Genomic DNA, 12697 nt, shown 5'->3' with positions numbered 1-12697 from the left:
TACCGGCTCTGTTGTATCACATGATCAGCTGTCATTGGCTGACAGCTGATCATGTGGTAAGGGGTCGGGATCGACCCCTTGCACGGATCGGTGATCAGGTGAGTCTCATAGACTTGCCGATCACAGAGCGCGCCGCGCGCGCCCCTCAGGGGGCACGCAGGCCGCTCGTGCACGGAACGGCGTCAATAGACGTAGTCCCGGCAAAGGAGGTCCGCGCTGTAGCCGTCATTTGGCTATAGCGCGGATCTCTAGTGGTTAATCCAGCCCTGGCTAGAGATGTAAACATGACCAAGGCTCGATGATACATATATGGTGGTCCTGCCCACTGATCCGGACCATCTTGGAAAATGGTATATGAAATTACAGTCTCAATCACCACCTCAGAAAAATCTTAGGCTTGACCCAGCACAATCCGATCTCTAAAAATCAGTATCTAAAATCACTAGCAATGTTCATGATAAATGCAGCAAGACACTGCGTCCCCTGCCACTGGCGGTTGAATGTTGAATGTTACTCCAACAAAAAAAGAATGGTTTCGTAGAATAAATAACATTGAAAAAAATAGAAGAACTGATTAGCATATCACAGGGAAAAATAACTAAATTCACATTGATTTGGTACAACTGGTTAGGATCCAAAAACACCTCAGTCTATAAAACACTCAATATACAATAGACTAAGCTAGTATACAAAAGTTTGTAAAACGGGTTCGCTGGTCTATACTTCATTGTACCATCTCTTTCACTTCCCTCCCTCACTCTCTCTCCTAGGTTTGTGCAATTAGTTTCGTAACGAATCGAAATTCGGCTCGAATTTTGCATCTTTTGGACATTCGGATGCACCCGAATAAAAAAATAACGAATAACAACGAATACGAAAGAAATATAATGAATGAATTCGAATGAATTTGGTAATTCTTTAAAGATCTCATGAAACAAAAGGTCATCTCAAAGTAAATCTTATAGTCCAATCAGCTAATTAATTTTGTGCCGGAGGTTGGATTACTGGCAAAGTGCATTCCTGAGAACTGAGTGAGAAGGGTGTTGTGTTGTATGAGAGCCGAGGAGGAGAGACGTTGTCATTGTGTGTGTTTAAAAGATTCAATAAACAAACGACTTTCCAAACTACGAATCATTATCAGGAATGTCTATACATACATAAATAGCGAATTTCAACGAATACAAACGAATGAATTCGACACTCTATGAATAAAAATGAATTATCCGAAAACGTATTAATGGAACATAACGAATATAACAGAACGAAATGATGTATTTTACGAATGACAAGGAACCGAAAACTAAACGAAATTTTCTGTTGTGCGCAAGTCTACTCTCTCCCTTTTTCCCCCCTTATCCCCCAAACTCAGAATATTACTTCTATCTCATATAACTTACTCATTGGAAAATGAATATACAGTATATATATATACTTTTACAAAACATACAAATAAATCATTTATGTCTGTTCTACCGGATAACATATTGTTGGTATATAAATAGTATTGTTCTAATGTAAAATGTATTGCATTACCATTATATTATTAATACATCCAGAAGACTATGTCATTGTTACTCTGTTTTTGATTTTATGTTCTATCAACTTTATAGAAAAAAAAAAATAAAATAAAAAAAAAAGGCGGTAGTCTAGTAGTTAAAACCACTTGCCGCCCGCCCTATAGGCAATTGACGGTGGCAAAGTGGTTGCATAATGCTGACCGGACGTCATATGACGTGATCAGGATTATGAGCCCCCGGGGGCGCGCATCGCGGCGATTGTTGTTGCGGGGGGTCAGTCTGACACCCGACAACTACGATCTCAGTAAAGAGTCTCCGACGGAGACTCTACCACGTGATCAGCCGTGTCCAATCACGGCTGATCACAATGTAAATAGGAAGAGCCGGTGATCGGCTTTTCCTCACTCGCGTCTGTCAGACATGAGTAGAGGAGAGCCGATCGGCTGCTCCTCTGATAGGGGGGTGTCTGTGCTGATCGATTATCAGCACAGCCCCCCCGAGGATGCCCACACTGGACCACCAGGGACGCCACCAGACCACCAGGGATGCCCAGCAAAAGGTAATCCTACCTAGACCACCAGGGATGCCGTCAGTGCCACAATTGATGCCAATCAGTACCCATAATGGATGCCAATCAGTGCCCACAATGGGCATCACTGATTGGCATGCATTATTGTTTGGCACTGATTGGCATCCATTAGTACAGTATAACATAATACAATGCCGCCTATGAGTGCCCACCTGTGCCGCCTATCAGTGCCCACCTGTGCTGCCTATCAATGCCCACCTGTGCCACCTATCAGTGCCCATCCGTGCCACCTATCAGTGCCCACCCATTCCCACCTGTGCCGCCTATCCATGCCCATCTGTGCCGCCCATCCATGCCAATCCGTGCCACCTATCAGTGCCCATCTGTGTCGCCCATCAGTGCCACTCATCAGTGCCGCCTATCAGTGCCCATCAGTGCCACCTATCAGTGCCACATGTCAGTGTCCATCAATGCCACCTCATCAGTGCCACTTCATTGGTGCCACATCATTGGTGCCCATCAGTGCTGCCTTATCAGTGTAGCCCCATCAGTGCCCATCAGTGAAGGAGAAAACGTACTTATTTACAAAGTTTTGAAACTGAAACAAAAAAAAACATTTTTTTTTTCAAAATTTTTGGTATTTTTTTATTTGTAGCACAAAAAATAAAAACCGTAGAGGTGATCAAATACCACCAAAAGAAAGTTCTATTTGTGGGGAAAAAAATGATAAAAATTTCATTTGGATACAGTGTAGCACGACCGCGCAATTGTCATTCAAAGTGCGACAGCGCTGAAAGCTCAAAATTGGTCTGGGTAGGAAGGTGTTTAAGTGCCCCCCCCCCCCCCGGTATTGAAGTGGTTAAAAAGATAAGATATAGACAAGATATAGTAGTAATAATGACCATTGCAATATTTTTATATTGCAATATATTATATTATATATTATTATATTATTATAAATATTGCATATTTAAATATAATTGTTATGTTAATATTCCTGCACACAATAACTTTATAACCCTAACGCAATCTTCTTACAACTGTCGTTTTCCAATACCAGCCTCCCTTAAGGGCCCCCCCCCCCCCCTCCATAGCAGCTGCGTTGGCTGCTAAAGCTGCTGTAATGCCATTGTAACCCATTACAAATACTGTCAGGACTATGTAGTGATACTCACAGCTCCAGATATGAAGTTGCTCCATTTATGGAACAGTCGATGTTCTTCACTTTCTCCATTCACCCCCACAAGGACAATAGAGACATCACTACAGGTGCCAGCAGCCAGGTCAGTCCCCGTCTTTACCTCCAACTTATAAGTCTTCGACATTTTAGGAGAGGACTCTTTAAGAAAGCAGCTCTGCAAGACGCAAGTACAGTTTGAACAGTCAGCTATATCTTTCTCTTTTACAACAAGTTCACGCCTACAACTAATTGCAACATCAGTAGCATGAACCAATCCTGTTTGGACATAGGATATATTTTAAGACTGAATTATCTATGCATGTGATGCAGGGGCGGATCCAGAGTCTAATCTCGGCAGGGCCACTGCCAGAAAATAAGGTGTTGCTTACAGAACTGAATTTAATGTATAATACAGTGTAATGCGGTCTTCAGAGGTCAGTAGTATGTAGAGCAGTGTACAGAGGCCAGTAGTATGTAGAGCAGTGTACAGAGGCCAGTAGTATGTAGAGCAGTGTACAGAGGTCAGTAGTATGTAGAGCAGTGTACAGACGTCAGTAGTACGTAGAGCAGTGTACAGAGGTCAGTAGTATATAGAGCAGTGTACAGAGGTCAGTAGTATGTAGGGCAGTGTACAGAGGTCAGTAGTTTGTAGAGCAGTGTACAGAGGTCGGTAGTATGTAGGGAAGTGTACAGAGGTCAGTAGTATGTAGAGCAGTGTACAGAGGTCAGTAGTATATAGAGCAGTATACAGAGGTCAGTAATATGTAGGGCAGTGCACAGAGGTCAGTAGTATGTAGAGCAGTGTACAGAGGTCAGTAGTATATAGAGCAGTATACAGAGGTCAGTAATATGTAGGGCAGTGCACAGAGGTCAGTAGTATGTAGAGCAGTGTACAGAGGTCAGTAATATGTAGGGCAGTGTACAGAGGTCAGTAGTATGTAGAGCATTGTACAGAGGTCAGTAGTATGTAGGGAAGTGTACAGAGGTCAGTAGTATGTAGAGCAATGTGCAGAGGACAGTAAGATGTAGGACAGTGTACAGAGGTCAGTAGTATGTAGAGCATTGTACAGAGGTCAGTAGTATGTAGGGCAGTGTACAGAGGTCAGTAGTTTGTAGAGCAGTGTACAGAGGTCGGTAGTATGTAGGGAAGTGTACAGAGGTCAGTAGTATGTAGAGCAGTGTACAGAGGTCAGTAGTATATAGAGCAGTATACAGAGATCAGTAATATGTAGGGCAGTGCACAGAGGTCAGTAGTATGTAGAGCAGTGCACAGAGGTCAGTAGTATGTAGAGCAGTGTACAGAGGTCAGTAGTATATAGAGCAGTATACAGAGGTCAGTAATATGTAGGGCAGTGCACAGAGGTCAGTAGTATGTAGAGCAGTGTACAGAGGTCAGTAATATGTAGGGCAGTGTACAGAGGTCAGTAATATGTAGGGCAGTGCACAGACGTCAGTAGTATGTAGGGCAGTGTACAGAGGTCAATAGTATGTAGGGCTGTGTACAGAGGTCAGTAGTATGTAGGACAGTGTACAGAGGTCAGTAGTATGTAGAGCATTGTACAGAGGTCAGTAGTATGTAGGGAAGTGAACAGAGGTCAGTAGTATGTAGAGCAATGTGCAGAGGACAGTAAGATGTAGGACAGTGTACAGAGGTCAGTAGTATGTAGAGCATTGTACAGAGGTCAGTAGTATATAGGGAAGTGTACAGAGGTCAGTAGTATGTAGAGCAATGTGTAGAGGACAGTAAGATGTAGGACAGTGTACAGAGGTCATTAGTATGTAGAGCAGTGTACAGAGGTCATTAGTATGGAGAGCAGTGTACAGAGGTTAGTAGTTGTGACGGATCCCATCCCACACTCTGCTTGAGTGTTTCCATCAGTATACCTCTTCCTAAGTCCTGGAACACAACGCCAATGGATCTGGCTATAGGAACTCCCAAGAACTCGACAACACCAGTCTTGGAGTACATCAAGAATCGACCTTTATTTGAGATCTCACACAAAATATATACAGTGGGGTGACTAATAGTGATGGCCGAACGGTTCGCCCGGCGGTCGTTTCGCGGCGAATTTCCGACTTTCGCCGTCCGCGGGTTCGAACGCCTTTTTCCGTCGTTCGCCCCGGCGGACTTACGTGTTTAATGTATACAAGAACTTTAACCTTTCGTGACACGTTTATCATGTGTTACAGGACAACCAATTGAGACATGACAGCTCATGGACACTTGGACATTCCCCCTAACCTATAAATACACCCGATCCGGTGGCCATTTTACATTCTTTCTTCTGTCACTGTAGGGAAAGGATCCTGTGTGGAGTAGGGACAGAGAAAACGCTAGCTATTTGGTACACAAAAGTTCTTTTCAGGACTGGTATAGGTGTTAGGTCAGCAGCCTGAGTTTCTTTTGTCAGTTTAGATAAAGGGACAGAGCGCTGTATGCTGCTATTTTAGGGACAGCTCAGCCAGATTAGTCTTTCTTCATCATCATCATCATCATCATCATTAGCTGTTACTATCAGGTCCACAAAAGAGCTGTTCCAGCTAATCGTTCCAGCCTACTCTTTTTTGCCAATTTGTATAGGGACAGGCAGGAAGCAGTGTGTCAGGCAGTGAGGATAATTTTAAAGACTTGCTGTTACTATTAGTTCCACAAAGGTTCTTTTCAGGACTGGTATCAGTGGTACGGTAATAGGCTTGTACACGTATAATATTCTTTCTTCCAAATATAGAAAGAATATTATACTTGACTGCTGCCCTTCTGCTGCAGTCTGCTAATCATTCACAACTCACTTGTTCCACAAAGCTCTTTATCAGGACTGGTAACTTGGTCTGTCTAGGGTGCTACGGTACATAGGCTTGGGTGCGGTACAGTCTGCTGTTCTGTAAGGACCGCTATCGGTCCACAATACATAGGGTTGCCGTGCACTACTGCTGACCGCTGCCCTATACTGCAGCAGTCCTTCATTGGTATAGGGACTGACGTACAGTCTGCTAATCACTAACACACAACCTGCTTGGTCCACAAAAGTTCTTATAAGGACTGGTAACTTGGTATAGGGTGCTACGGTACATAGGCCTGAGTGCGTTACAGTCTGCTGTTCTGTAAGGACCGCTATCGGTCCACAATACATAGGGTTGCCGTGCACTACTGCTGACCGCTGCCCTATACTGCAGCAGTCCTTCAGCGGTATAGGGACTGACGCACAGTCTGCTAAACACTAACACACAACCTGCTTGGTCCACAAAAGTTTTTATAAGGACTGGTAACTTGGTATAGGGTGCTACGGTACATAGGCCTGAGTGCAGTACAGTCTGCTGTTCTGTAAGGACCGCTATCGGTCCACAATACATAGGGTTGCCGTGCACTACTGCTGACCGCTGCCCTATACTGCAGCAGTCCTTCATTGGTATAGGGACTGACGTACAGTCTGCTAATCACTAACACACAACCTGCTTGGTCCACAAAAGTTCTTATAAGGACTGGTAACTTGGTATAGGGTGCTACGGTACATAGGCCTGAGTGCGTTACAGTCTGCTGTTCTGTAAGGACCGCTATCGGTCCACAATACATAGGGTTGACGTGCACCACTGCTGACCGCTGCCCTATACTGCAGCAGTCCTTCAGCGGTATAGGGACTGACGTACAGTCTGCTAAACACTAATACACAACCTGCTTGGTCCACAAAAGTTCTTATAAGGACTGGTAACTTGGTATAGGGTGCTACGGTACATAGGCTTGAGTGCGGTACAGTCTGCTGTTCTGTAAGGACCGCTATCGGTCCACAATAGATAGGGTTGACGTGCACCACTGCTGACCGCTGCCCTATACTGCAGCAGTCCTTCAGCGGTATAGGGACTGACGCACAGTCTGCTAAACACTAACACACAACCTGCTTGGTCCACAAAAGTTTTTATAAGGACTGGTAACTTGGTATAGGGTGCTACGGTACATAGGCCTGAGTGCGTTACAGTCTGCTGTTCTGTAAGGACCGCTATCGGTCCACAATACATAGGGTTGCCGTGCACTACTGCTGACCGCTGCCCTATACTGCAGCAGTCCTTCATTGGTATAGGGACTGACGTACAGTCTGCTAATCACTAACACACAACCTGCTTGGTCCACAAAAGTTCTTATAAGGACTGGTAACTTGGTATAGGGTGCTACGGTACATAGGCCTGAGTGCGTTACAGTCTGCTGTTCTGTAAGGACCGCTATCGGTCCACAATACATAGGGTTGACGTGCACCACTGCTGACCGCTGCCCTATACTGCAGCAGTCCTTCAGCGGTATAGGGACTGACGTACAGTCTGCTAAACACTAATACACAACCTGCTTGGTCCACAAAAGTTCTTATAAGGACTGGTAACTTGGTATAGGGTGCTACGGTACATAGGCTTGAGTGCGGTACAGTCTGCTGTTCTGTAAGGACCGCTATCGGTCCACAATACATAGGGTTGCCGTGCACTACTGCTGACCGCTGCCCTATACTGCAGCAGTCCTTCATTGGTATAGGGACTGACGTACAGTCTGCTAATCACTAACACACAACCTGCTTGTTCCACAAAAGTTCTTATAAGGACTGGTAACTTGGTATAGGGTGCTACGGTACATAGGCTTGAGTGCGGTACAGTCTGCTGTTCTGTAAGGACCGCTATCGGTCCACAATAGATAGGGTTGACGTGCACCACTGCTGACCGCTGCCCTATACTGCAGCAGTCCTTCAGCGGTATAGGGACTGACGTACAGTCTGCTAAACACTAATACACAACCTGCTTGGTCCACAAAAGTTCTTATAAGGACTGGTAACTTGGTATAGGGTGCTACGGTACATAGGCTTGAGTGCGGTACAGTCTGCTGTTCTGTAAGGACCGCTATCGGTCCACAATAGATAGGGTTGACGTGCACCACTGCTGACCGCTGCCCTATACTGCAGCAGTCCTTCAGCGGTATAGGGACTGACGTACAGTCTGCTAAACACTAATACACAACCTGCTTGGTCCACAAAAGTTCTTATAAGGACTGGTAACTTGGTATAGGGTGCTACGGTACATAGGCTTGAGTGCGGTACAGTCTGCTGTTCTGTAAGGACCGCTATCGGTCCACAATACATAGGGTTGCCGTGCACTACTGCTGACCGCTGCCCTATACTGCAGCAGTCCTTCATTGGTATAGGGACTGACGTACAGTCTGCTAATCACTAACACACAACCTGCTTGTTCCACAAAAGTTCTTATAAGGACTGGTAACTTGGTATAGGGTGCTACGGTACATAGGCTTGAGTGCGGTACAGTCTGCTGTTCTGTAAGGACCGCTATCGGTCCACAATAGATAGGGTTGACGTGCACCACTGCTGACCGCTGCCCTATACTGCAGCAGTCCTTCAGCGGTATAGGGACTGACGTACAGTCTGCTAAACACTAATACACAACCTGCTTGGTCCACAAAAGTTCTTATAAGGACTGGTAACTTGGTATAGGGTGCTACGGTACATAGGCTTGAGTGCGGTACAGTCTGCTGTTCTGTAAGGACCGCTATCGGTCCACAATAGATAGGGTTGACGTGCACCACTGCTGACCGCTGCCCTATACTGCAGCAGTCCTTCAGCGGTATAGGGACTGACGTACAGTCTGCTAAACACTAATACACAACCTGCTTGGTCCACAAAAGTTCTTATAAGGACTGGTAACTTGGTATAGGGTGCTACGGTACATAGGCTTGAGTGCGGTACAGTCTGCTGTTCTGTAAGGACCGCTATAGGTCCACAATAGATAGGGTTGACGTGCACCACTGCTGACCGCTCACCTATACTGCAGCAGTCCTTCAGCGGTATAGGGACTAAGAGTTTTGTCACAGGGTCATTTAAAAAATGACATGCAGAGGAAGAGGCAGGCCCTTCCGCAGGGGTGGTAGGGGTAGGGCAGGAGCAACAGGCTTGAGCCAAAGTGGGAAGTTGCAGAAGGTGCGTTCAATTACTTTAAAGGATGCACCAGACTTGGTTGAGTGGCTCGCTCAGCCTTACTCTTCTGCACCCTCCTCATCCTCTCGATCTGCACCCTCTTCTTCACTCTCTGCTATGTGCACCCCCAAAGACACTACCACCAACAACACGACCACCACCACCACCACCACATACCTTCCGCTTGAGTCACTGGAATTATTTTCCGATCCATATCAAGAGGACATTTCTGATGCGCAGCCACTCTTGGTATTGGATCAGGAAGAGGAGGTAGCAACAAGCGCTACTCAGCAGTCTGACGCCAGTACCCAGATCAGCCCAAGGAGGAGGTTGGTCCCCGGTGTTGCTGCCTACTCTACTTATAGCGGTGGGGAAGGTGACGTTGATGATGACGTGTCTAGTGATGTCACGTGGGTGCCCACAAGAGAGGAAGAGGAGGGGAGTTCAGAGGGAGATATGGACCAGCAGATAGGGAGGAGAAGCAGCAATGACTTACATTGCACAGCAGGGACAAAGCAGACTGCAAATGTATCAGGAGCGAGTCATCGACCATGTACGGTCACATCTGGCGCTCCCAGGACACCGGCACATGGCTCCGCAGTGTGGGCTTTTTTTAACGTGTCCGCTGCTGACAATAGCGTTGCCATCTGCAATCTTTGCAGTCAACGCGTTAGTCGCGGTAAGCCCAATACTCACCTAGGGACGACCGCCTTAAGAAGGCACATGAGCAGCCATCACCGAGCCCAGTGGGAGCAACGGAACACACAAAGCCACACTGCAGGCTCTCACCGTCCAGCCTCGTCTTCTACTTCTCCTTCTCCTCTCTCCTCACAATTGTCCTCCACTCCACCTTCCATCACGCCAAGCTCACATTTTTCTGCAAAAAGGCAGGCTTCCGTGGGCCTAATGTTTGAGCGTAAAAAAATGATGACGCCGGATAACCCTCTTGCCCAACGGTTGGCGGCTGGCTTGTCAGAACTCATAGCCCGCCAACTACTGCCATATAAACTGGTGGACTCGGAGGCCTTTCGCAAATTTGTGGCCATTGGAACACCACAATGGAAGGTCCCAGGAAGGAAGTATTTCTCAGAGAAGGGCATCCCAGAGCTATATGGCCATGTTCAGCGGCAAGTGAATGTATCTCTGGCACACAGTGTCGGTGCCAAGATACATCTGACCACAGACACGTGGTCTAGCAAACACGGGCAGGGAAGGTATATCAGTTTTACTGCCCACTGGGTGAACCTTCTGACGGCCGTCAAGCATGTAACCCGTGGCACCCGTGTAGATTTGGTTTTACCGCCACGGATTGCATGCAGGCCTGACTCTTCTTCTCCTCCTCCTACTCCATCCTCCTCCCTCTCCTCCTCAGCTGCCTCCTCCTTTTCCGCTGCTAGCGTCTCTTCCACTGCACCGCCCAAGCTCCCCAGAACCTATTCCACATGCCAGGTGAGACGTTGCCATGCCGTGCTGCGTCTGTTGTGCCTGGAAGCAAAGAGCCACACTGGCCCGGCACTCCTTTCAGCTTTGCGTTCACAGGCAGATGAGTGGCTAACACCGCTCAATTTGACAGTTGGTAAAGTGGTGTGTGACAACGGTGCCAATCTGCTTAGCGCATTGAAACAGGGCAAAATCACGCACGTGCCGTGCATGGCACACGTCTTAAACTTGGTCGTGCAGCGATTCCTTGTCAAATACCCTGGGGTCCAGGACATCTTGCGGCAGGCAAGGAAAATCTCGGCCCATTTCAGAAGATCTTACACGGCCATGGCTCGCCTTGCTGACATTCAGCGGCGACACCATCTGCCGGTCAGACGTCTTATTTGCGATTGCCCGACGCGATGGAACTCAACCTTCTATATGCTTGATAGGCTGCTCCAGCAGAAACGTGCAGTTAACGTCTACCTGTATGAACTCTGCGAAAGAAACGGTTCTGGGGAGCTGGGTTTTTTTTCACCGCGCCAGTGGCTGCTCATGCGCGACACATGCAGACTTCTGCGGCCATTTGAGGAGATCACCAAACTGGTCAGTCGCAGCCATGGCGCCATCAGTGACATGGTACCTTATGCCTTCTTTCTGGAGCGTGCATTGCGTCGTGTCATTGATCAGGCTGTGGAGGAGCAGGAGCGGGAAGATGAGGAAGTCGCAATGCTGGATGAATTCCCAGGGGGGGCTACTCTATCTGAGACAAGTCAACAACAGGAGTCTGATGAGGAGTCAGAGGAGGATGGTGCCGGGGCGGATGAGCAGGAGCAAGAAGAGCATGCTTTAAACCTTTCTGGGATCCCTGTTGTGCGAGGATGGGGAGAGGAGAATGAAGAGGACGACATTATCCTGGATGATGAGCAGGAGCCAGGCCACCACACCGCTTCCACTTTAGTGCAAATGGGGGCCTTCATGCTCCAGTGTTTTAATAGGGACCCCCGTATAAAAAGCATGAGGGTCAAGGACCAGTACTGGGTGGCAACGTACTTAGACCCCCGGTACAAACACAAAATGGCGGAAATGTTACCGCCGTCGCAGAGGGCTGTCAGAATGCAGCACTTCCAGGCCTTGCTTCGAGAAATGCTGCATTCTGCTTTTGCGTGCGCTGGCAGAGGAGCAATTCCCACTCCCAGAGAAGGATTTGCGGGTACCAATCCAACAGCGCCTGCAAGAAGAGGCCGGTTTGAAGATGTGTTGGTGACTTCGGATATGAGGTCATTCTTTCAGCCGACCCATCGACAGGTGTCATCCGGATCCAGCATCAGGGAACGCCTAGACCGTCAGGTGTCCGACTACATTGGGTTAACGGCCGATGTGGACGCTCTGAGGAGTGATGAACCCCTAGACTACTGGGTGGGCAGGCTTGACCTCTGGCCAGAGCTTGCCCAATTTGCAATCGAACTGTTGGCTTGCCCCTCATCCAGTGTCCTGTCCGAAAGGACGTTCAGCGCAGCAGGGGGGATTGTGACCGATAAGCGTACTCGCCTAGCTCACCACAGTGTTAACTACCTCACATTTCTAAAAATGAATGAGGCATGGATCTCGGAGGAATTCAACACATGTGATCAGTAGACCATGTATATGTCTATAAACAATTTTTGGAATCAAGCACACAGACCTTCTTAATTCATTTGGCTCACTTCCCTGACCCAAAAAAGCACACCGTACTATATGCCCCTACCCTCCTCTTTGAAGAGGTTGAGCGGTGTCATATTTCTACTGGGGCTGCTTATTATGAGGGGTTCCCACCATCCCTGTGCTGTGCTGACTTCCTCCTGGGTGTTCTTATTATGAGGGGCTCCCACCATCCCTGTGCTGTGCTGACTTCCTCCTGGGGGTTCTTATTATGAGGGGATCACACCATCCCTGTGCTGTGCTGACTTCCTCCTGGGGCTGCTTACGGTGCTGCTGTCAGCGCTGTATGTCACGGAGCTGCTGTCAGCGCTGTATGTCACGGAGCTGCTGTCAGCGCTGTATGTCACGGAGCTGCTGTCAGCGCTGTATGTCACGGAGCTGCTGTCAGCGCTGT

The 12697-nt window shown here is 47.6% G+C and overlaps 1 protein-coding gene across 1 annotated transcript in view; it reads right to left on the bottom strand.

The window, feature by feature from the left end:
* Window positions 1–12697, bottom strand: part of LOC143957706 (hydroperoxide isomerase ALOXE3-like) — a 261902-nt gene that overhangs the window by 194364 nt on the left and 54841 nt on the right. Inside the window, exon 2 of the mRNA XM_077467399.1 lies at window positions 3222–3401. Coding sequence (XP_077323525.1) covers window positions 3222–3401 — 180 coding nt within the window. The remainder of the gene's footprint in view (window positions 1–3221; window positions 3402–12697) is intronic.

This window comes from Lithobates pipiens, unplaced genomic scaffold, assembly GCF_037356315.1.
Source record: "Lithobates pipiens isolate NorthernLeopardFrog02 unplaced genomic scaffold, aLitPip1_a1.2 Scaffold_55, whole genome shotgun sequence".
In the NCBI taxonomy this organism is placed as follows: Eukaryota; Metazoa; Chordata; class Amphibia; order Anura; family Ranidae; genus Lithobates; species Lithobates pipiens.
Note: the sequence above shows the minus strand (reverse complement) of the source record. Positions and strands in the feature narration are given on the sequence as shown.